General features: G+C 43.8%; 1 protein-coding gene across 5 annotated transcripts in view; it reads left to right on the forward strand.

The window, feature by feature from the left end:
- The window catches only part of LOC128572953 (zinc finger protein 208-like), a 48,586-nt gene that overhangs the window by 9,169 nt on the left and 13,463 nt on the right, over positions 1-25,954 (forward strand). For 2 of the 5 annotated variants that reach the window (XM_053573114.1, XM_053573109.1), the window contains exon 1: positions 16,606-25,008. The exons of 1 other annotated variant lie outside the window; for it this stretch is intronic. In XM_053573114.1, coding sequence (XP_053429089.1) covers positions 24,994-25,008 — 15 coding nt within the window. In that variant the 5' untranslated portion in view covers positions 16,606-24,993. 2 more of the 5 variants (XM_053573110.1, XM_053573113.1) reach the window with 2 other exon arrangements.

The following is a 25,954-nucleotide window of genomic DNA, read 5'->3' on the forward strand; positions in this document are numbered from 1 at the left end:
CTAATCAGAAGAGCATGCAGTTTACAATTGGTTAAGCCTAACTTAGTTCCTGCTAAGTTAATGTTGGGGTGCAGAAAATAATTCTTTTTTTTTTTGAGAGAGAGTCTTTGTCACCTTAAGTAGAGTGCCGTTGCATCACAGCTCATAGCAACCTCAAATTCTTGGGCTTAAGTGATTCTCTTGCTTCAGAATCCTGAGTAGCTGGGGCTACAGGCACCCGCCAGAATACCTGGGTATTTTTTGGTTGCAGTTGTCATTGTTTAGGTGGCCCAGGCTGGGCTCAAACCCGCCAGCCTCAGTGTATGTGGCCAGCACCCTACTCATTGAGCCACAGGCACTGAGCCCAGAAAATAATTCTTAATTTTTTTTTTTTTCCAGTTTTTGTCCGGGGCTGGGTTTGAACCTACCACTTCTGGCATATGGGGCTGGCACCCTACTCCTTTGAGCCTCGGTGCCGTCCTTTTTTATTTATCTATTTTTCTTATTTATTTTTTTTTTTTTGTAGAGACAGAGTCTCACTGTACCGCCCTCGGGTAGAGTGCCGTGGCGTCACACGGCTCACAGCAACCTCTAACTCTTGGGCTTCCGCGATTCTCCTGCCTCAGCCTCTCGAGCAGCTGGGACTACAGGCGCCCGCCACAACGCCCGGCTATTTTTTTGTTGCAGTTTGGCCGGGGCCGGGTTTGAACCCGCCACCCTCGGCGTATGGGGCTGGCGCCCTACTCACTGAGCCACAGGCGCCGCCCCGTCCTTTTTTATTTATTTATTTATTTTTTCACAAAATACAGTCGCCGTGGCAAGCGCCTGTATTCCCAGCGGCTTCCGGAGGCTGAGGCAGTGGGGTGCCCGCAGCCGGAGTCTGAGGTTGCGGTGAGCTACCACGCCCACTGCACTCTGCTCAGGGGCATAGAGTGGGACCCTGTTTCAACAGCAACAACAACAACAAAAAAATAAAGAAACAGAAAATAATTCTTAAAAAAATTGTAGCTTAGACAGGCTGAGTGCTTTTGAAAGTGGGAAGCTTTTTGGAAATAAGCCTGAATATCAAGGCCGTTATAACGTAGTCTTTCTCCTCTCATCACAAGAATAGGGAATGGAATCTAACAGGTCTTTATGTAACAAACAAAGCTTCTTCCCCAAATAAAAACAGTTGCCTTATATTGTTTTCCTGTTATCTCCTTATCTGCTGCAGATAGAATATTCAGCCACTCTTAATTTTATTTATTTTATTTTTTTAATTGTTTGAGATTCATTGAGGGTACAGAGAATTAGGTTACACCGATTGCATTTGTTCGATAGAGTCCCTCATTATAATTGTGTGCCACCCCCAAGAGGTGTACCATACACCGTGACACTGCATTCCCCACCTTCCTCCCTTCTCCCCACTTGCTGATTCCCCTAACCGCCTTGTTTTACTTCATCTACTGCCTTCATATTAGAATAGAGTACATTGGATTTTTCCTCCTTTATTCTTGTGATGCTTTACTAAGAGGAATGTGTTCCACCTCCATCCAGGTTAATACAAAAGATGTACAGTGTCCATCTTTTCTAGTGGCTGAATAGTATTCCATGGTATACATATACCACAGCTTGTTAATCCATTCCTGGGTTGGTGGGCATTTAGGCTGTTGCCACATTTTGGCGATTGTAAATAGAGCTCCGATAAACAGTCTAGTGCAAGTGTTTTTATAATAGAAGGATTTTTTTTTTTTCTTTTCGGTACAGTCCCTCTTAGTAATGGGATTGCAGGATCAAATGGGTTGTCTAATTTGAGTTCTTTGAGGATTCTCCATACTTCTTTACAAAAAGGTTGTCTTACTTTGCAGTTCACCAGTAGTGTTAAAGTGTTCCCTTGTCTCCACATCCATGCCAGCATCTGCAGCTTTGAGACTTTGTGATGTGGGCCATTCTCACTGGGGTTAGGTAATATCTCAGGGTAGTTTTGATTTGCATATCTCTGATGATTAAGGACATCGAGAATTATTCATGTTTATTAGCCATTTATCTGTCTTCTTCGGGGAAGGTTCTTTTCATGTCTCTTGCCCATTTATAAAAGGGATTATTGGCTCTTTTTTTGTTGATTAATTTGAATTCTCTATAGATCCTAGTTATCAAGATTTTGTCCGATTCATGATATGCAAATGTATTTCCCCATTCTGAAGGTTGTCTCTTTGCTTTGGTTGTTGTTTGCTTAGCAGTACAGAAGCTTTTCAGCTTACTTAAGTCTCATTTGTTTGTTTCTGTTGTTGTTGCAATTGCCATGGAAATCCTCTTCATTAAGTCTTTCCACAGGCTGATAACTTCTAGTATTTTCCCCTTACCTTCTTTGAGGATTTTTATTGTTTCATGCCTTAAATTTAAATCTTATTCATCTTGAATCAATTTTTGTAAGTGGTGATAGTTGCAGATCCAGTTTCAGTCTTTTATATGTGGTTATCCAGTTCTCCCAGCACCATTTATTGAATAGGGATTCTTTTCCCCAGTATATGTTATTTGGTTTATTGAAGATCAGGTGGCTGTAATGTTTGTTTCATCTCATGGTTTTCTATTCAGTTCCAAATTCAATCTCTCTGTTTTTGTTCCAATACCATGCTATTTTGATCACTATGGCTTGCAGAAATAGCCGAAATTCTGGTAGGGTGATACCTCTGGCTTTGTTTGTATTACTGAAGGTTGCCTTGGATATATAGGATTTCTTCTGGTTCCATACAAAATGAAGAATTATTTTTTACAGTTTTTGAAAGTATGATGATGGTATTTTATTAGGGATTGCCTTCAATCTGTAGATTGCTTTCCATAGAATAGACATTTTCACTATTTTTTTTTTTTTTTGTCTAGAGCCTGGTTTGAACCTGTCACCTCTAGTATATGGGGCCAGCGCCTTACTGCTTGAGCCACAGGTGCTGCCCAACATTTTCACAATGTTGATTCTTCCCAGCCATGAGCCTGGTATGTTCTTCCATTTGTTAATATTTTCTGCTATTTCTTTTCTTAGGGTTTGGTTTCATAATTCTGTTTGTAGAATGTCCTTCACCTCTTTTGTCATGGATATTTCTAGGTATTTCATTTTTTTAAAGCTACCGTGAAGGGAATTGTGTCTTTTGATAGCTTCGCATCTTGGTTGTTATTGGCATATACAAAGGCTAGTGATTTGTGGACATCGATTTTATATCCTAAGACATTGCTGTATTTTTTTTTTTGAGACAGAGTCTCAACTTGTTGCCCGCAGTAGAGTGCTGTAGCAATCACACCTCACAGCAACCTCCAGCTCTTGAGCTTAGGCAATTCTCTTGCCTCAGCCTCTTGAGTAGCTGGGAGTAGAGGCACTCACCACAATGCCCAGCTATTTTTGTTGTTGTTGTTGCAGTTTGGCAGGGACTGGGTTCGAATCCACCACCCTTGCTATATGGGGCTGGTGCCTACTCACTGAGCCACAGATGCCGCCTGCCAGTTTCTTTTTTAATGGACATGGGAGCAATCTCTTCCACGTTGCCATCTTATAAAGGTCCTTGAGAACAGAGATCTCTATGATGGATATTGATGGTAATGTAATCCACCCCCATGCTACTCCACCTTTATGGTGCACACTTTCTGAACACTTTTTTTCTCTTTTTTTTTGGCAGTTTTGGCTGGGGCTGGGTTTGAACCTGCCACCCCTAGTATATGGGGTCAGCACCCTACTCCTTGAGTCACAGGCGCTGCCCCGAACACTCTTTCTTGAATTCATTCCTTATTATCCCCACAAGTAATTTTCCCTACTAGGTAGAGATATTCTGCCAAAATTGCAAGCAACTTTGACAATTCCTGCTGGTCCCCACTCTTACTACCCATCCTGCTCCTGTCCAACGACTCCCCAACAATCCCTCCAGTCTCTCATTCTGACCTCCCTGTAAATCCTATTGTAACACTACACACTTTTCCAAATATTTCTTTTTCCCTTACCTAATCCTGAAGATACCTAGTTTATTGATAACAGTTGTTTTCAGCCCACTGCTCACTCCATTGCTAAGACAGTGTCTTTTTCCTACATTATTACCTCTATTACTTTGCCCCCGGGCACTTGTCGCAACAACTCTTAGCCCTCACTATTAAGCTTCTTCCCATATGGCCTTACTCTGTATTCACTCCACCCCTGACAAACCCCTTTTGTACTTTTAAAATAATGTATGGCAGAACTATTATTCTAGACCCTGGCCCTCTCCCAGACTCTATCATAGGAAACTATTTTTGCATCCTCCAGGAAACTAGACACGAACTTAAAATAACAATCAATCAGCTTTTACCCCAACCCTCAGCAGAGAGAGTCACAGACCAATTGGCAGGGCAACAAATTCCCCTCAAATCTCCCTTGCCCTGAAAGATTTTATCTCCTCATTGGACAGGCCCTACCACAATTCGGTACAGCATCCCCACAGCTATTCATCTTGTGGACTCCCCACATTGGATTCACTGATCTGGAATAAAACTGTGTCCTACTGAGGCAAGAGAATAAAAGCAGAGCTAAAATCTGTCCTAGTCACTCTGTACAGGCATTTGCCACACAGTCTGTAATGCTCCTGCCTCTACTGCAGCAGATGTCTCTGTTATCTATATGCCCTTCCTTTGGTATGTAGTAACCTTCCTTTCCTAGGTAGTAAGCTTGTAACTTCCTTAACCTTCCTTCCTCTACTGCAGCAGATGTCTCTGTTATCTATACGCCCTTCCCTTGGTATGTGCTGGGCGTAGGTATTAACCTTGTAACTTCCTTAACCTTCCTTCCCCTTTGAGGACAGGTAGCCCACCCAGTACCGAAGGGCACGGGCCAACCTGACCTTTTCTTGATTCCCAAGACTTTCACGTCTTTCACATCTCTCACATCCTTCACAACTTTCACATGTATCCAATCCCTAAAAAATGTATAAAAGGAATGCAAGAGATTGAGTCAGGGGGCTCAGTTTTTGGGACACTAGACTGCTGAGTCTCCCAGCCAGAGAACAAAGCCGCTTCCTCTTCCAACTGATGCCTGGAGTCTTCTGCCTGCCCTGGTTTCCTGCTACACTACAGGAAAACTTCCAAAGCTGAAAAGCTATCATTGGAAGTCACAAGTACATCACCTTAAACTCACCAGGATCCTTGAAGAATCCACTTCCTAATAAATGCAAAACACTTCTCCCTGATTTTTTCCTTTTCTCTATAACTTTTCTCAGGATGCCTGGCGACTCTCACATGTTCAAAGTGGGAACGACCTCCTTAAAGCCTCTAAAAATCTGTGGCTATAAGGCACCTTCCAAGACTTTCTCCCTGAAGAAATCCAATTTTCTTTCTTCTTTTTTTCCTTCTGGCTGCCCCTCCTATCAATTTTGGCCTTTCTCCCCTACCCATCAATCTCAATTAATGATAAAGTCACTAATTATAATCCTTCTCGTTCTGCAATTCCTTGCTTCATCTCTTGACTTATTGAACAATCACCTGAAAACTGCTCATATCATTGCCCTATGATACCACCTAAATACCAAGCACCTCAAACTGAAGAAAAAATAAAGAATTCCTGTAAACACCATTCCTCTCCCCCTCCCATTCTTTTTACAGGCAGCCCACTCAGTCCCTCCCCGCTGCAAGAAGCCCTTGAAGAGAAGCCATGCCCATCACCCTACCTCCTTATAATAAACTAAAAAGGCTGGTATGATAGATCAGGTGTACCTGCCCAGACAGGGTCAAGTTCATAGCCCGCCCAGAGAGAGTCAGACTCCTGTCCTTCCCAGGAAATAGAAATGCCACCAATCCTGACTGCCCTAACCCTTTAAATCCCTGTCCGCCATAGCCCACGTGTTGATTTCTACCTGGTCAGGAATCTCACCCCACCTGTACTCTAGGTGGAATAAAGGCCACTTAAACTGCATGAATTGGATCTTCATTTTCCTTTCATCTCGCGTCTTGGAATGATTTTATCTTTGGGTCCGGAACCTTTCAGTAACAAGTTCACGTTTACTAGCAAATATCTTGTTTAATCTTGGACTATTATCTTTATTTGAATTATACAACCAACCTAATAATAAAAAACCCACAAGGGGGGTTCAATGTTGCTCTCTCCACATATAGCCAGTTACTGGGAGTAGGAAGTTTGTCAATGCAAAAATGCTTTATTTCAGAAGGCGCATCAAGTGGGACGGGGAGGCAGAGACACCTCAAATCCCCCTGTCAGATTAGCAGGGTCAAGGGGGTTTTATGGAGGTGAAAATGAATAACGCATAAGGGTAGTGAACCTCATAATGTTTGGGGTGGAGTGCCGGGCACACAAGCACAGTGAGGAATCATGCTAGTACATACATTCCATGAACAAAAAATGGTGGTCACATCCCTCCCCAGAGTGGGAATTTTAGTGCTATAATGAGCTAGGCTTCATAGTGGTCATTCTTTTACCCTGTGCACAGGCTCAGAGGCTCTTGAGCACAATCTGTGCTGGTGTGTCAATCGTCTTGTCTTTCTCTGGACGATCGAGTAGTGTAAAGCTCTGCAGTGATCTCAGGGCTGCAAGGAGGTTCTGATGTTTCTGGGAAAAAAACTCACTAGAATTGCATCGTGGACAGAAAGTTACAAAGTTCTGCTCAGCAGTTTGTCCTGAGAGCTCTCTCTCTCCTCTCCTTTCTCTAAGGCTGCCGTTGCTGGGCTCTTGGGGCCGAGATAACACTCACTGTTTCAGTCTGGTCATGTCAAGGCCACTTAGCTGAGTGCTTCAGTCATAATGTGAACACTGAAAACTTTGAAATATGAGAGAACAAAGACACTTGAGTATTATAACAATTTTAGTTAAAGCCAGATAAACTAAACAACAAGTATGTCAGAATATACAAAACATGTGACCACTTCTAACTGCTACCACTTTGTTTGCCCTGGTCTGATCCACTGTATTTCTTACTGTGATGCCTGCAGGGCAGGGCCCCTTCTGGTTTCTCTTTCTAAATTTACTTTACTTCCTACTTATTAATGCTGTTACACCAAGGTTGAAGAACTTGTTCAACTGGGTGTGGTGACTCACACTTGTAATCCTAGTACTCTGGGAGGTGAAGATGGGTGTATTGTTTGAGCTCAGGAGTTTGAGACCATCCTGAGAAAAAAGGAGACATCATCTCGACTAAAAATGAAAAATTCATCCAGGCATTGTGGACACCTGAGTTCCCAGGTACTGGAAAAGTTGAGGCATGAGGATCATTTGAGCCCAAGAGTTTGAGGTTGATGTCAGCTATGATGATGCCTGGTGCTCAACCCCAATAAAACAGCATGAGACTTTAATCTCAAAAAAAAAAAAAAAAAAGACTCAGCACCTGTAACTCAGTGGCTAGGGCACTGGACACATACATCGGGCTGGAGGGTTCGAATGTGGCCCAGGCCTGCCAAACAACAATTACAACTACAAAAAAAAAAGAATAGATGGCGTGTCTGATGCCTGTAGTCCCAACTACTTGGGAGGCTGAGGCAAGAGAATAGCTTAAGCCCAAGAGTTTGAGGTTGCTATGAGCTGTGATGCCTTGTCACTATCTACTGAGGGAGGCATAGTGAGACTCTGTCTCAAACAAAAAAACGAAAGAAAGAAAGAGAGAAATATTATTTGCACATTCTTTTATGAGTTTTGATGCAAATGAAAAGACACTTTTTTTTCAAATGCTTTGTTTTTCTTATGTTTTCCATTAGGTGCTGTCTTCTTTTTCTCAACCTAAGTGTTCTTTGTTATACAGTCAGAGGACACTGGCCATCATTTCATAAAATATCATGCTCTGCTTCTTACTAACATTTTAAATTTTGATGCTCTTTTTTCTGAAGGGATACATACATTTCTTTTCTTTAGAGACAGAGTCTCACTTTGTCACTCTCAGTAGAGTGCAGTGGCATCACAGCTCACAGCAACCTCCAGGTCTTGGGCTTAGGTGATTCTCTTGCCTCAGCCTCCTGAGTAGCTGGGACTACAGGTGCCCGCCACAACGCCCAGCTATTTTTTTGTTGCAGTTTGGCCAGGGCCATGTTTGAACTGGCGACCCTCGGTATATGGGGCTGGCGCCCTACTCACTGAGCCACACGTACCACCCCATATATTTCTTTTTTGAGACAGAGTCTCACTATGTTGTCCTCGGTAGAGTTCTGTGGCTTCACAGATCATAGCAATCTCAAACTGTTGGGCTTCAGCCTCAGCCTCTCAAGTAAGCTGGAACTACAAGAGTCCACCACAGTGCCTGGCTATTTTTTGGTTGCAATTGTCATTGTTGTTTAGCAGGCCCAGGCCAGGCTCGAACCTGCCAGCTTGGGTGTATGTGGCTGGTGCCCTACTCACTGAGCTATGGGCACCAAGCCTCCTTTTTATAGTTTTTAACTAATCGTCTACTTGGGCGGCGCTTGTGGCTTAGTGAGTAGGGCGCCGGTCCCATATGCCGAAGGTGGCAGGTTCAAACCGAGCCCCGGCCAAAAACCACAAAAAAAAAAATTAACTGTCTATTCAGTAGAGCTAAAATGTTAGATATTGCATTCTCTTCCCCTTGTCTGAAAACTGAGCAAAATTATCATTCTCCTGTTTTATGTATTATTTTCAATTCTATGTATTTTTTTCTATCTTGTAGTTGTCAGAAGAAAGTTCTTTGGAGTATCTGTGTGTTCCTATCATATTTTTATAAATACTCTTGGTTTATAAATGTTTATTTCTAAAGATAAATTTTGTCACTTTAAATTTTTAGGGTAAATATTGATTTAATGTAATGCATTATGTGGATCGTGTGACTTCTATGGTTATAGAACTGTAGGATTTCAATCACAAAAATTAATGAAGACATTACTTTAAATTACATAAAGAAATTATTTAGACTGGACACTGTGACTAATGCCTATAATCTTAGCACCCTGGGAGGCTGAAGTTGGTGGATGGCATGAGTTTAGAAGTTTAAGGCCAGCCTAAGCAAGAGTGAGACTCTGTCTCTACTGAAAATAAAAACATTTGCCATGCAGAATGTTGCACATTTATAGTCACAGCTACTAGGGAGGCTGAGGTAGGAGGATACCTTGAGGCCAAGAGTTTGAAGTTGTTGTGAGCTGTGACACCACAGCACTATACCAATGGTGACAGAGTAATTCTCAAAATGAAAAAAAAGAAGGGCAGCGCCTATGGCTCAGTGAGTAGGGCATCCCCATATACTGAGGGTGGCGGGTTCAAACCCAGCCCCCGCCAAACTGCCACAAAAATATAGCTGGTGTTCTGGATGAGGCAAGAGAATTGCCTAAGCCCAAGAGCTGGAGGTTGCTGTGAGCTGTGACACCATGGCACTCTACCAAGGGCAACAAAGTGAAACTCTGTCTCTAAAAAAAAAGGAAAGAAAAAAAGAAAATTATTTATTTTTGTTAGGTATGACAACAGTGTTTTCCAAAATAATTTTTGAAATTATTAAATACAGTTAGTGAAATACCTACAAACTAAATAATGGGATCTATTATATTTACATACCAAATAAAGGCAAGATGATAAAAATTTTGAAAGCATCTTGTTTGGTAGTACTTGTGATGGTTTTTATTATATTAATATTTCTGTGTGCATGTCTATTATATCATAAATAAAGAAAAAAGTGTTTTTTGTTTTTTTTTCTTTTTTTAGAGACAGAGTCTCACTTCGTTGCCCTGGGTAGAGTGCCGTGGCATCACACAGCTCACAGCAACCTCCAACTCCTGGGCTTAGGCGATTCTCTTGCCTCAGCCTCCCAAGTAACTGGGAATACAGGTGCCCACCACAACGCCCGGCTATTTTTTTGTTGCAGTTTGGCCGGGGCTGGGTTCGAACCCACCACCCTCTGAATGGAACCAGCGGCCTACTCACTGAGCCACAGGCACCGCCTGAAAAAAAGTGTTTTAATAAAAATGTGTAATGTACTACTCATCATACCTTTTCTAATAAAAAATTTTATCCTGTATATTGTAATAGTAAATTTTGAGATTTGTCACCGGATGTGGGTGTGACAATTGCAGTTAAGACACAAGGTTTTTTTTGAGACAGAGGCTCAAGCTGTTGCCTTGGGTAGAGTGCTGTATCATCACAGCTCACAGCAACCTCCAACTCCTGGGCTCAAGTGACTCTCCTGCCTCCGCCTCCCAAGAAGCTGGGATTACAGGCGCCTGCCATAACACCCGGCTATTTTTTGGTTGTAGCCATTGTTTAGCAGGCCTAGGCTGGATACAAACCCGTCAGCTCAGGTGTACGTGGCTGGCACCTTAGCCAATTGAGCCACAGGCGCCGAGCCAAGACACAAGTTTTTAAAACTAGGTCAGGAGTCTGTCTACCTTCCACTGTGAGCACCCTGGACAGACTCTTGCTCCAGGCTAGCTCCGTTTTTATTGCACACAGCATTGTTTTAAACGTCAGTCTAGTGAAGGAAGGCTACCACTTACGTCATGGTTCTTGCTATGCTTGCACTGTCTAACCAAACTATTTCTTTTCTTCTCCTTCTTTTATTTTGTAGAGACAGAGTCTCACTTTATTGCCCTCTGTAGAGTTCGGTGGCGTCACACAGCTCACAGCAACCTCCAACACCTGAGCTTAGGCTATCCTCTTCCCTCAGCCTCCCAAGTAACTGGGACAACAGGCACCTGCCACAATGGCCGGCTATTTTTTTGTTGCAGTTCGGTGGGGTCGGGTTTGAACCCGCCACCCTCAGTATATGGGGCCAGCGCCCTACTTACTGAGCCACAGGCCCCAACCCAAACTATTTCTTTAATTAACTACATTAATTAGACTGATTTAAATTTTACTATTGTTGCTCTAAGTTATTTATGATCTTAGGACAACAGAACATGGGACAGGGAACACAGTCCAGGTGCCGGATGTCAAAGCAGACCTCAATTAGGCCACAGGCACCAATCACAGGAGTAGCAATTAACACTCAAGTAGCCTTGAGCTCACACAGACTGACCCTTCTGACCATACCAAGGTCCTGACAAAAGAAAGAAGATATTTTTTATCTTCTTTATCTTTTTTATCTCCTCTGTATATCCCCTCTTTATATTTTTTATCTTCTCTATCTTTTTTATCTCCTTATCGAGTCCAAAGTGACTCTTGCTCTCTTTAAGAAGGGTTAAATATTCTGCATTCCCTAACTCCCCCCACTCACTCACTCTCTCTCAGAGGCCAGCTCCACCTGGGGCCAGCCTGGCCTGCTCACTGACCTCCCAGTGGAGTTGTGTGGGTGAAGGGGTGAGGTTTCAGCAAAACAGCCTCTAAGGCAGGCGTCCTCAAACTGCAGCCCGCGGGCCACATGAGGCAGTGTGATTGTATTTGTTCCCGTTTTTTTTTTCTTTTCTGTAGAGACAGAGTCTCACCTTATGGCCCTTGGTAGAGTGCTATGGCCTCACACAGCTCACAGCAACCTCCAACTCCTGGGCTTAAGCGATTCTCTTGCCTCAGCCTCCCGAGTAGCTGGGACTACAGGCATCTGCAACGCCCGGCTATTTTTTGGTTGCAGTTTGGCCGGGGCCGGGATTGAACCCGCCACCCTCGGTATATGGGCCCGGCGCCCTACGGACTGAACCACAGGCGCCGCCCCCCGTTTTGTTTTTTAACTTCAAACTAAGATATGTGCAGTGTGCATAGGAATTTGTTCATAGCTTTTTTGTTTTTTTTTTTTTTTCTGGCCAGGGCTGGGTTTGAACCCGCCACCTCTGGCATGTGGGACCGGCGCCCTACTCCTTGAGCCACAGGCGCCGCCCTTTTTGTTTGTTTTTTAACTACAGTTTTGCCCTCCAACAATCTGAGGGATAGTGAATTGGCCCCCTGTTAAAAAGTTTGAGGACGTCTGCCTAGGAGGCCAGGTCTCCCGCATTGCATTTTGCAACAGGCTTTGGATTTTTCTTTTCCTTTTCTCTTTTCTTTCTTTCTTTTTGAAAAATTATTTATTCATTTTTTAAATTTTTTTGCAGTTTTTGGCCGGGGCTAGGTTTGACCCGCCACCTCTGGCATACGTGCCGGCGCCCTACTTCTTTGAGCCACAGGCACCGCCCCTTTCTTTTTTTTTTTTAGACAGAGCATCACTATGTCACCCTGGGTAGAGTGCCGTTGCATCACAGCTCACAGCAACCTTAAACTCTTGGGTTCACGTGATTCTTTTGTCTCAGCCTCCCAAGTAGCCAGGACTACAGGAGCCCACCACAACGCCCAGCTATTTTTTTTTTTTTTTTGGCTGGGGCCAGGGTTGGGTTTGAACCCACAACCTCCAGCATTTGGGGCCGGCGCCCTACTCCTTTGAACCACAGGTGCTGCCCCCTATTTTTTTTTTTTTTAAGCCTCCCAAGTAGCTTGGACTACAGGCGCCCACTAAAATGCCCAGTTATTTTTATTGTTGTTGTGGTTGCAGTTTGGCTGGGGCTTGGTTCGAATCCACCACCCTCAGTATATGGGGCCAGCGCCCTGCTCACTGAGCCACAGGTGCCACCCCTGGCTATTTTTTTTAAGACACAAGGTCTGACTCTGGCTCAGGGTGGTCTTGAACCCTTGAGCTCAGGCAATCTATCCACCTTAGCCTTCCAAGTGCTAGGATTACATGAAGTGAGCCACTTGACCAGGACCTATATAATTTTTTTTTTTTTTTTTGTAGAGGCAGAGTCTCACTTTGTAGCCCTTGGTAGAGTGCCGTGGCATCACAGATCACAGCAACTTTCAGCTCTTGGGCTTAGGCAATTCTCTTGCCTCAGCATCCCAAGTAGCTAGGACCACAGGTGCTCACCAGAGCACCCGGCTATTTTTGTTGCAGTTTGGCTGGGGCTGGGTTTGAACCTGCCACCCTCCGTATTCGGGCTGGTACCCTACTCACTGAGCCACAGGCAACGCCCTATAATTGTTAATACCTTGTTTCCATGAGTGGAAAACATGTATTTACTGTGTGCGTATATATAAACACATACATATTTATATATAATTAAAATCAATAAATTGATATGTTTTATATTCAGGGTTAAATACAAATATCCGTCAGGCAGAGCTGCATCCCGGAGAAGGCACAAAGCCTTGTGTAAAGAGAGCTATGGGGTTTGTTAGGTGAAGTCCATTTGGTAGCTGAGCTCTTCACCCAGGAGGTGCACCGTGTACTCCTACATTGTGCCTGTTAGTTGGGAGCTTAAATACTACCTCCTGCAATGCCAACCCCCTAGCTGGAGACTAGAGGTAATTTCACTCTTTTCTGAACTGTCATAGCCTTTGCTTGTAACTCTCAATGTTGTTCATCTGTCAAGTTATTAAGTTATTTATGTGCATGTTTTTGTTTGGAGACACAGTCTCACTTGGTCACCCTTGGTGCCATGGCATTTTAGTTCACAGCAACCTCGAACTCGTGGGTTCAATAATCCTCTTGTCTCAGCCTTTCAAGTAGTTGGGAATACAGGCACTTGCCTCAACGCCGGCTACTTTTTAGAGAGGGGTGGGGGTTCTCTCTGGCTCAGCCTGGTCTCAAACCTGTAAATTCAGGCAATCTTGGCCTCTCTAAGTGCCTGGCTACCGTGCCCAGCTATGTGCATGTTTTTACTTAGACATCATTACCTATGTTGAAAACGCCTTCAGGCTCTGCACCTGTAGCTCAGCGGCTAGGGCACCAGCCACATATACTGGGGCTGGCGGGGTGGAATCCAGCCTGGGCCTGCTAAACAACAACGACAACCATAACCAAAAAATGGCCAGGAGTTCTTTCAGGCGCCAGTAGTCCCAACTACTTGGGAGGCTGAAGCAAGAGAATCGCTTAAGCCCAAGAGTTACAGGTTCCTGTGAACTGTTTAGCCACGGCACTCTACCCAGGGCGACATAATGAGACTCTGTCTCAAAAAAACAAAAAAGTTTCGGCACCTGTGGTTCAAGCGGCTAAGGTGCCAGCCACATACACCTGAGCTGGAGGGTTCGAATCCAATCTGGGCCCGCCAAACAATGACGGCTGCAACCAAAAAAAAAAAAGTAGCCGGGCGTAGTGGCAGGCGCCTGTAGTCCCAGCTACTTGGGAGGAGGAGGCAGAATTGCTTGAGCCCAGGCGTTGGAGCTTCCTGTAACCTGTGATGCCACCCACTCTACCCAGGGTGACCAGCTTGAGGCTCTGTCTCAACAACAACAACAAAAAAATGCAGCTCCTGTGGCTCAAAGGAGTAGGGTGCCAGCCCCATATACCAAAGGTGGTGTGTTCAAACCCAGTCCTGGCCAAAAACTGAAAAATAATAATAAAGAAAGAAAGAAAATGCCTTCAAAGCAGAGTCTAACTCCTATTTAAATAATAGGTTCCCAAGTCCAGCACAGAATAAACACTCAGTAAACAGATTTTCATTCTTTTAGTTGAAATTTGTTAAACACCTACTCTATGGCGAGCACAGTGGCCCTGGAACATAGAGGTGAATAAAGTCATGGTCCTGACACCAAATTTCGCTCTTCATTAGGTTCTTGGTCTTGGTGATTGGAAGAACAGATCAGTGGTAAGACAGGATTTCTTTACAGAAAAGAATACAGAAGCGCCAGAGCTCCTGGCAGAGAGAAAAAACCCAAGTCGGGAGAGAAAAGCTCTCTGTCTGTCTGTCTCTGGGCTTTTTGTCTAGGGGCACATATAGCAGTATGGGGCCCTCTGTAGTTACATTTAGCATGTCTGGGACAATGTGTCTGGGTCTTAAATGAATGGCTACAATCCTTTTCTTTCCCAGGCCTGGGAAATGGGCCCCCCTGCCCACTTTCCAGCCCGCTGGTTCTGCTGCTTGCTGCCACAGCACCAACATCGCCAAGGCGGAGGTAGCAGGTCCGCACCCCCCAGCACCAGGAGCTGGCTGGGATGCCACTTATCGTGTAGCAGTCCCTGGTGTTAATATAAAAAAAAAAAAAAAAAAAACTGTTGTGGTCTTGTCCCAGAGCATTCCTGTCACTCAAGGTCAGAGAGGTGGGGCTTGAGGCTATCCGTCCGGGATGCTCCAAAGTGAACTGACCAATGAGACGCACAGCCATAAAGAAGGAGGCGGCTCCAGCGATCGGAGCAGTTTTTGTCTCTTCTGCTGGGCACTGAGCTGGTGTCCGCTTTTCAGCTGTTGCTACTCCGGGAGTATCTAGGTGTCTCTGCAGCAGCTCTGTCAGCCTGTGACCTGCAGGTACTGGAAGATCGGTAGGGAGGACGCCGGGACATCCGGAAGCTGGGAAATGGTGAGTAGAGAAGACTGGGTGTCCTGGGAGGGGGAGGGGGAGGGGCGTGGTTGGAGCCGGAAGTGACTGTGGCTGACCTGGCAATTTCACTTCAGTTTTACAGTCTTCAGATTGAACTTTGCCACTGGCACCCTTGGCCCTCAGGACCCTGTGGGCAAAAGGTGGAGTGGGGCAGGCAGCGGGGACTGTACCTCCGGGCCCTTCCTGGAGCTGTTACTTGGACCATGGCCCCGGGCTTTCTTTGAGCCGTTGTCCCTCCCACGTGGTGACAATGGAAAGGTCCTGAGGGAGAATCCCAGCTGGGTGTGTGGGGCTTGTTCATGGGAGGGGCTGTAGTCTGTGGGGCCCCCAGTTTCTCCATTCTCTTGTTAAACGTAAACTTAGGGCCGGGTGCGGTGGCTTCCTCTGTTGGGGAACTCAAAGTCTCTGGGTTGCCTATCGTTGTTGTTAAACGCAGAGACAGGGAATTGATTCGTAAAAAAGATTGTTGGATGTCCCGACCCACGGGACGTCAACGGGGGACGCAGGAACCACCTAAGGGAGAAAAACAAACAAGGGGCGTGAGAAAGGCAGACAAAACAGTTTTCTGATCAAGTCTCAAACTTTATTGAAAAACTTGTGCCTTATAAGCATTATGGGGAAGGAGGGTGTGTCTTGTTGGGAGGTTCAGAGGAGTTGTCAACTGGGGATTGGCTAAAATAAGCTAGATGGGGCATAAGGTGATTGGTTGGCTGGTTGCCGGGTAAAGGGTAAAGGTGAAACTTTTTTACTTAAAAAGGAAGTAAGGCTGAGCTGTGCCTTCTATGGCTTCCGACAGTTGGAAGAGCTTGTAATTCTGGAGAACAGTGAGAGTACATTTTTTTTTTTTTTTGAGACAGAGTCTCACTATATCACCCTCAGTAGAGTGCTGTAGCGTCAATTCTTGGGCTTAAGCAATTCTCTTGCCTCAGCCTCCCACGTAGCTGGGACTACAGGCGCCCACCACAATGCCTGGCTATGTTTTGTCCTTGCAACTGTCATTGTTGTTTAGCAGGCAGGGGCTGGGTTCGAAGGCACCAGCCCCTGTGTATGGGCCGGCCCCATAACTACCAGCACAGCCTGAGATTACATTTTTAAGTGTTGTTTTAGAGAGAGGATACCCGAGAAGGTCTAGGAGAACAGGTCTTCTCAAGAAGACCACAAGGAAACACCTGTAGGGTCCTCCCCATGGTGACTCAGCTTTTGGGAATTTGTAGACTTAACTTCTTGCAACTTGGAAATTGCCAAGTTCAGTGAAGTCCTGTAGTTCTGTAGGGGCTGGAATAGCATCTCCCGCTTGATTCAAACTGGCCAATGAGAAAGGCACCTGTGGGGTAGAACTTTTTGACTGTCAATGAAAAGGGAAAGACCAAGCCAGTAGGGGGCGAGGCCAGTTGGAATTCTTCTTTGCTGTTAAGTTCCCTACTGGTGAGTAAAGCCCTTCCTCTTATAAACGTGGTGTTTGGGTTCCTTTTCTCTCCGTTGGGCCTCGTCTTCCTGCAACATTTTGTCTGTGTAACAAATTTTAATAATTTATATAGGGGATTTATACTAAAAATGTGCTTATGTGACTAACTACATGTAGTAAAGTACATGTCGCAATTAAAAAATGAATCAGGGTGGTGCCTGTGGCTCAAAGGAGTAGGGCACTGGCCCCATATACCGGAGCTGGTGGATTCAAACCTGGCCCTGGCCAAAAACTGCAAAAAAAAAAAAGAATCAAAGAAAATTATCACAAAAAGGAATCATTAAACATGCTAGTAAGTTGTTCTGTAGTGCCTCATCATTTCCTGTGCCTTTTTTCAAGATTATTTTCTTTGTTCCCTATTTCTGGTTTGGCCTGTTTGACTTACTGTTCCTATGTTTTAAAGAGTATTCTCAATTCACAAATAGCTGAGAATGGTTGTGGGGGGTGTCTGTGTCTACCACATTGTCTACTTTATTTTATTTAATTTTCATATCTATAAAATCGATTTCAAATGGAAATAATTGTTATGATTAGTTATATTGACATGTGGGCTATGCTGTTTAATTTTGTTTTTAGAAATTTGTGAAACAGTAGGTATTTATTAATGGTGTACATTGCATTTTATAACTTATTAAGAAGTCTATAACTTGGCTTGGCGCCTGTTGCTCGGTGAGTAGGGTGCCACCCACATACACTGAAGCTGGCGGGTTCGAGTCCCGCCTGGGCCTGCTAAACAACAATGACAACTGCAACAAAAAATAGCCAGGCATTGTGGTGGGCACCCATAGTCCCAGCTTCTTGGGAGGCTGAGGAGAGAGGGAAGAGAATTGCCTAAGCCCAAGATTTTGAGGTTGCTGTGAGCCGTGATGCCATGGTACTCTACCCAGGGTGACATAGTGAGACTATGCCTCAAAAAAAAAAAAAAAAGAAGAAGAGGAAGAAGCCTATAATTTATATGTTAAGAATAACTATTAAGGCTCTGCACTGGTAGCTCAGCGGGTAGGGTGTTAGCCATGTATACCTGGGCTGGAGGGTTTGAATTGCCGGGCCTGCCGAACACTGACAACTACAACAAAAAAATAGATGGGAGTTGTGGTGGGCGCCTGTAGTCCTAGCTACATGGGAGGCTGAGGCAAGAGCCCAAGCTCCCAAGTGGCCTCACAGCTCACAGCAACCTCAAGCTCTTGGGCTTAAGTGGTTCTCTTGCCTCAGCCTCCCAAGTAGCTGGGACTATAGGTGCCTGCCACAATGCCTGGCTGTTTTTTGTTTGTAGTTGTCATTGTTTGGCAGGCCAGGGCTGGGTTCAAACCCTCCAGCTCTGGTGTATGTGGCTGGCGCCCTAGTCCTTGAGCTAGAGATGCTAAGTCAGGACTTTACATTTTTTTTTATACCAGCCTCAGTTTTTACTTCCAGGAGACACATTACTGTTTAGCCCATCAGATGCTGGTATTTGGGGAAAATGTGCACAAATTATTTCTGCTCTCTAGATTTCCAGATATTTCAAGGGAGGAAAATTATCCCAAAGGAAAAGAATGACCCATCCCCCTTAAGGTGTTTTCAAAACTTGCAACACAATTCACACTTGTGCATTGAAAGCTAGGTTGCAGTTTCTCCTGGGAGGGTGGCCATTGAGTAATTCTGTGAGCAGGCTGAAGGTGGAAGGATGTCTCAAGGGATAGAGTGATCTTACTTGACACTTGAGTGAGACATGTCTGTATTTCAGTCAACAGTGACACTCCCTGAATTTCAAACCTTGAAAAGCTTTGTTTCTTTATTTCAGCTTAAATTTTTCATTAAGTGCAATTAAGTGTAATACATCAATAGAACTGAAAGAAAAGAAAATGTTCCTGAAAATGCAAGACAGAACTGGAGTTGAGAAAAGGAAATTAAATATGTAGTTATATTTCAGTAAAAAAGTTGGTTTTACCTCTTTTTTTTGTTTTAAGAGACAGAGTCTCAAGTTGTCACCCTGAGTACAGTGCCGTGGCATCATAGCTTACAGCAGCCTCAAGCTCTTGGCCTTAAGCTGTCCTCTTGCCTCAGGCGCTGCCACAACACCCCGCTACTTTTTGAGACAGGTCTCGCTCTTGCTTAGTCTGGTCTTGAACTCCTGAGCTCAATCCAATTGATCCACCTACCTGGGCTTCCCAGAGTGCTAGGATTACAGGCCTGAGCCACCACGCCCACCCCTGCTTTTACCTTTTTTTCTTTGAGTGAGTGTTGTAAGGTTTTGAGATATGTTATTGTCTGAGGGTGATTACAGATGGAAACTCAGTTTAGCTTTGCAATGATACTCGAAGAAGAAAGAGACACAGTTTTGATTGCTTTATGATGCATAAAAATGAATACATTTCCATATGAAAGTGTGGTAGATCATTTGGTGAATTGCAAATATTGACAAGACATCAGTTCCTCTTTTACACAGAGTGGAGATCTGTGACAGTAGGTAACTTTGTTCTTTATTATTATTTTTAAATTTGTATATATATATATATTGTTTTTTTTTTTTTTTTGGAGACAGAACTTCAAGCTGTCTTGAGTAGAGGGCTTTGACATCACAGCTCACAGCAACCTCCAACTCCTGGGCTCAAGTGATTCTCCTGCCTCAGCTTCCCAGGTAGCTGGGACCATAGGTGCCTGCCACAATGCCCGGCTATTTTTTGGTTGCAACTGTTATAGTTGTTTGGCGGGCGCAGGCTGGATTCGAACCCGCCAACTCAGGTGTATGTGGCTGGTGCCTTAGCTGCTTGAGCCACAGGCCCTGAGCCAAATTTTGTTCTTTGAAGGTGGAGTTTAATGCTATATCCTATGGAAGTTGACCTGCAAACTTCCAGAGATGGTCTCAAATGACTATTTACTAAATGATTTGTTTTCATTTAATAATTTAAATTTTTTTTCATTTAATTTTGCTTTTCATGTTAACATAAGATTTCTTATCCAAAAATTCTGTTGGATTTCTCAAACACAACTGGGAACCCACAGGCAGGTGTGGTTGATGGAAGGTAAGGGTGATGAGATGCCCTTCTTGAAGGTGTAATTGGCATTGTTGTGGTGGGTGGTGTTTTTAGACACTGTTCAATAGAACAATTTTGAAATTACATCTTATTGTCCAATAAGATGATTTTTTTCTTTATTGTAAGGAAGCATTGCTTGGGGAAAAGCACCAAGTACAATTGTAAGTATTTTACAATTTCCTGCTATTATATAAGCCTCAACACTGAGTTTGCAGAATTTTTCTGGATTTCTCAAACACTTGCTGTTCTCTTTGAGTCAAGTGACTAAGACAAGATCAACCTTGGTGCTCCAAAAGATGGTCATCGAGGGCCCAGGATCCGTCTCTACAGGTTTTCAGCCTGTTCATACCACCTATGGGAAGAACCCTTTATATGGACAAAGGCGCAGAGCTCTGGAAAGCTGGGGACTCACAGGCAGATGTGGTTGATGGAAGTGGAAGGTGATGAGATGCCCTTCCTGAGGTGTAATGGGTCTTGTTCTGGGGCTGTTTCTAGACATTGTCCAACAGAATAAATTTTAAATTCCATCTTATTGTCCAATAAAATGAATTCTTCATTACTGAAGGAAGTATTGCTTGGGGAAAGCATGAAGTATAAAATCTGCAAGCATCACACACAAGGGCTTTCTTTCATAAAGAGGCGTAAACGTGTAGAAACAAGGTGGGAGATGGGGGCAGAATGGAGGGTGGAGAAATAATCTGCCAGGTCAGGACATGTTTCATCCTGCAGTCAGACAGTTCTTAGGAGGGGCATAAAGAGGGGCTAGATGTTAATTCTAAGTCAGACGTAGAATTGGCCAAAGGTCAGGGGCTGGGGGGAAAAGAGTAACTTCAGCAAAATTTGATGAAGAAATATTTTGTGTTGACTGCTGAAGAAACAACTGTTCGGCTAATTGTTTATGAGCAATGAATGGGAATTTGCAGAGCCTGTGCCTTGCCTCATCATAGGTAAAATAGGTAATATCACCTAAGTCATCATGGGAAGAGTTGTTTTTTGCAGTGAGCTTCTCTTGAGAACACAGAGCATGAGGAATTTTTTTAATCAGAGCTACTTCCCAGGATGAGCTATGCTCCCCAACATCTCCCACCACTATCCTTTGTCCTATACATGTCTTCTTTCTGCCTTTTTCTTTGATTATAATTTTTTTTTCTTTTTCTTGCAGTTTTTGGCCAGGGCTGGGCTTGAACCCACCACCTCCAGCATATAGGACTGGCACCCTACTCCTTTGAGCCACAAGTGCCACCTATTTATTTTTTTCTTTTTAAGACAGAGTCTCACCCTGGTTTTTACTATTTTAAGTTGCACACAAACTTTATGGACACCCTGTATAACCAATGGTGCTGTCAGGGTTTGTTTTTTTTTTGCAGTTTTGGCCAGGGCTGGGTTTGAACCCACCAACTCCAGCATATGGGACCAGCGCCCTACTCCTTTGAGCCACAGGCACCGCCCAAGCAGAGTCAGCTGTCATGTCTTCTTCTTGAGGACTAATTACAGTGACTTAATTCATCTTTGCAATCTCTTAAATTGTCTGAGATGCACATCACATTCTGGTTTAATTGTATAATATGACAGTTCTTTCTCTGTCTACCATTGTGATGGGTTATTCTGGAGTTGGAAATGACTCTGTTTTTAATTATAAATTATTTTTACACACCATCCAGAATTACCACATATGACATGAACATAGATGATGCCCACTGAGTGTAACTCCAGAGGGAGCTTTGCATCTCAACCTTCCAGTCACAACACATAATTGTACAGCAAAGTGCATGTTGTCCCAAATGATGAAGTTACAATGTAGCTTCTTGAGCAGTTATAGTACACGGTGTCACAAAAGTTGCTCCTACAGTCACCATACAGAGAAAAAAATGGAAATTGTAGCACTATGTACTTTTATTTACAGCAAAATTTTATAATACATTTACAAACTATTTTCTATGTTTGCCACCTCTTTACAAAATTTGGTAATGAGTATTTTGTAAAGGTATAGCTAGCTATGATTTTCAGTTTTTCCTATGTATGGTGACTTTGGAGACAACCTGTAGATTTTTACAAACTACCTCTATTTCAGGCGTCCTTAAACTTTTTAAACAGGGGGCCAATTCACTGTCCCTCAGACCGTTGGAGGGCTGGACTATAGTTAAATATATATGTATATGAACAAATCTCTATGCACAGTGCACATATCTTATTTTGCAGTAAAAAAACAAAACAGGAACAAATACAATCACACCGCCTCATGTGTCCCATGGGCTGCAGTGTGAGGACCCCTGCGAGTGCCAGCCATTCTCTCTCTGTCTTTCAATTATCCTGATATCTTTACACCTAAAATTGATCAGAGACTATGAGGCCCGGAAATCAACCTGGATCACAGATAAGCATTGAGTACACCTGAGAATGCCCGCATTCCCACTTTTCTGTTTCTGTAATTCTCATGAATGTACACATGGGACTACCTGCATCCCCACGTGTGCAAGAGACACTGCTGCCTTCTCTGACCTCTGGAACCTTTAAAGTGCTAGAAAACTATGCCGTGCTTCAAAATTGTGATTGGTGATCTTCCTTGAACCAAAGATATGTTGGTTTTTAAAAAGTGTCGAGGCTCTGTACCTGTAACTCAATGGCTAGGGCACCAGCCACACCGGATCTGGCAGGTTCAAACTCAGCCCAGGACTGCCAAAGAACAATGACAACTACAAACAAAAAAAGAGCCGGGCATTGTGGTAGGCTCCTGTGATCCCAGCTACTTGGAAGACTGAGGCAAGAGATTTGCTTAAACCCAAGAGTTTGGGGCTGATGTGAGCTGTGACACTACGTTACTGCACTGAGTGTGACAAAGTGAGACTCTCAAAAAAAAGTGTTGAGCAGAAGTGTCTCTGTGCTGTGTTTGCTTTCTCTAGGTGAGTGCTGCTATAGTCTAGAAGTAGTAACAGCAGCAATAGGGGGATTATTAAAGAAGCTACTTCATAGACTCACTGAAAACCTGTATTTTTTTTTTTTTTTTTTTTTTTTTGGTAGAGCCAGAGTCTCACTTTATCATCCTCGGTAGAGTGCCGTGGCATCACACAGCTCAAGCAACCTCCAACTTCTGGGCTTAGGCCATTCTCTTGCCTCAGCCTCCCAAGTAGCTGGGACCACAGGCACCGAACAATGCCAGGCTATTTTTTGTTGCAGTTTGCCTGGGGCCGGGTTTGAATGCACAAGCCTTGGTAAATGGGGCCAGCGCCCTACCCACTGAGCCACAGGCGCTGCCTTTTTTTTTTTTTTTTAGATACAGAGTCTCATTCTGTTGGCCTCAGTACAGTGCTGTGCCATCACAGCTCACAGCAACCTCCGGCTCTTGGGCTTAGGCGATTCTCTTGCTTCAGCCTCCCAAGTAGCTGGAACTACAGGTGCCCGCCAGAATGCTGGGATATTTTTTGTTGCAGTTTGGCTGGGGCCGGGTTTGAACCCACCACCCTCAGCATATGGGGCCGGCACCCTACTCACTGAGCCACAGCTCCCGCCCCCAAACCTGCAAAATGTTAAACAAACCCAAGGTTGACTGTTCATTTGTGAAAAGGTAGAGTCACAATGCAAGAGTTGGTGGATGAGAAAGCAGTTTTTTCAAGAGCAACATAAGGAGATGGCTGACTTATGTTGGAAAGACCGCCTGATGTTCCTCAGCTGACCAGAAGGTGGTGAAAGGGGAAAGGAGTGTGGGAAACTACGTGTAGGAGCTTTCTTTTCTTTTCTTTCTTTCTTTTTGTTTTTTATGAGACAGTCTCCCTCTTTTTTTTTTTTTTTATCAGTTTTTGGCTGGGGCCGGGTTTGAACCCACCAACTCTGGCATTTGGGGCCAGCACCCTACTCCACTGAGCCACAGGTGCCACCCGGAGCTTTCTATGTGTGGATCTCCATGTCTCATTCAAAAGGTTTCTAGCCATCTGGCAGTCTGGCTGACATGATATAGATCAAAACAGAAATGTGGGTTAACTGCTCACTATTTTTCTTGATGAGGAGTTCTGAAATCTTGGTTCTATAGTTAATGGCTCAAAATCATTCCTGAAATTCTTGTTTTTAAATTCTGTTTTGGAGACAGAATCTGACTTTGTCATCCTCCGTAGGTTGCCATAGCATCATAGCTAATAGCAACCTCAAGCTCCTGGGCTCAAGCCATCCTCTTGCCTCAACCTTTGAATGAGCTGGGGACTCCAGGTGTGAGCCATGGGGCCAGGCTTCTTCTTGAAATTCTTAAACAAGGACTTAAACAAGTATTGTTAATAAAATGTGATTATTTGCTTGAAGATAGAGTAACTGCTGCTGTTGCAGAATCACATACTCAGAATGGGCATAATGTGAAAAAACTTATATGCATATTAAAGCCTGAGAGGTGATGCTTAGCTAAATGTTTCTCATCCCAGGCTTCCAGTTAAGATTCCATGGCCAGTTTGAAGAAGTAGCATCTCTGTCATTTTGTCTGCACACTCATTCTATTAGTCTGGGTTGTGTCATCAGTGTGGTTTTAATTAAGTGTCCCCATGTGATGCTAAGGTTAGGCCAGTATCAAGCATGAGGGTTTCCATATCTATTTAAGACAGCTGAGTTTATTTATTTATGTATTTTTTCAGAAAGAGGTTACAGGTCACATATTCCCATTTGCATGGCAGAAATTACTGGCAAGGGAGGGCACTGGAGGCCAAGAAATAAGAAATGCACACTTTGGTCTTTATGTGGAATCTCCTTCTTCCTGACTTTCTCTGTGATAAAGAACAAGGAAGGGTGAATTTTTTTCTGTACTTAGTGGTCTCTCTGACTGTGGATGTGGTAGCAGGTGAAGGGGTTGCGCTGATGCCTTTGTTGCAGAAAGATGAGGCCCAACAGAGAGAAAGAGCACCCACACGCCACGTTTAAAAGAGGAAGGGCTTTATTCACCAGCCGGTAGCTTACGGCATAGAATTCCAAATGGCTGCGCTCCCCGACTACCTTGGTCTTTCCCTTTTTATTGACAGTCAAAAAGTTCCACCCCACAGGTACCCTTCTCATTGGCCAGTTTGAATCAAGCGGGAGATGCTATTCCAGCCCCTCCAGAACTACAAGATTTCACGGAATTTGGAAATTTCAAAGTTCCAGGAAGTTAAGTTTACAAATTCCCAAGAGCTTAGTCACCATGGAGAGGACCCTGCAGGTGTATCCTTGTGGTCTCCTTGAGAAGATCTGTTCTTCCAGACCTCACCCTTCTCAGTTATCTTCTCTCGCCTTTAAAGCCGAGATAAAGCCGATAAAGATATTGTCAAGATCCAGGTGGAATGTATCCAGATAATCTCATGTGAGAAGGAAATCTAGGGAAGGAGGAGGAGGAAATGATTGCTTCTCAGGTAAATGTGTCCAAGGTCCAGGGCTGTGCCCACTTTTGCTCCTGCAATATCATGTTCTTAGAATTTGCAAGCCTTTACTTCTCTACTTGTGATGTTCCTGCCTAATGAGTTTGTTTCAAATACTCTTTTAACTATTTCTTATTGCCAAGAGCAATAAGAGTATGTGATTCTGCAACAGCAGCAGTTATTCTATCTTCAGTTGCCAAGAGGTCTGAGAAATCCTTCTCCCCTACCTATACAGCAGAGTCTTCTCTCCATTCTCTCCATCAAGGCTTCCCAGGTGCCCTGCAAAATTCCCAGTGTAAATTCATGTTCTGCAAAAATAAAAATGTGTTCTGCAATACTGCAAATGTTCCTTTTGTGCCTTTTGAAAATGGAACAATGTGGATACTCAAGGTTCCCATTGTGGATGAGGTCGGATCCTTGGATATTAGCAGAGAAGGAGAATATGTTTTGTTTAGCTTCCATGTGGAAGCTCCATCAGTTCTACATAGAATGAGATGAAGCACGTGCACTTTTACAGAAGACGGCATTAACTGCCTAAAGTAACTCAATGTTCTGAAAAACAGAATCATTCGAAAAATGCTTTCTAGAATGCTTAGAAAGACATGTTTAAAGACACGATTTGAGATTAGAAAACATTCCAGATATCTATAACTCGAACTTTGCCAAAAGTGTTTTTTTTTAAACTAGCTTTTATCAGATTATGATGTAGTTTTTCTTGCCAGTACTATCACAGCAGTGATGTGTTTGCGTTTGTGAATCAGCACCTGATACTTATTTGTCCTGTTACAGTTGAGGTTAACTTTATTCACTCAGTTAGGGTGCTCTTTGACACATATTCCATTGTAGAGTTCAGTATATCTTCTATATTATTTATTTATTTATTTATTTTTGTAGAGACAGAGTCTCACTGTACCGCCCTCCGGTAGAGTGCCGTGGCGTC

The sequence above is a fragment of the Nycticebus coucang genome, chromosome 20 (assembly GCF_027406575.1).
Source record: "Nycticebus coucang isolate mNycCou1 chromosome 20, mNycCou1.pri, whole genome shotgun sequence".
NCBI classification, from domain to species: domain Eukaryota; kingdom Metazoa; phylum Chordata; class Mammalia; order Primates; family Lorisidae; genus Nycticebus; species Nycticebus coucang.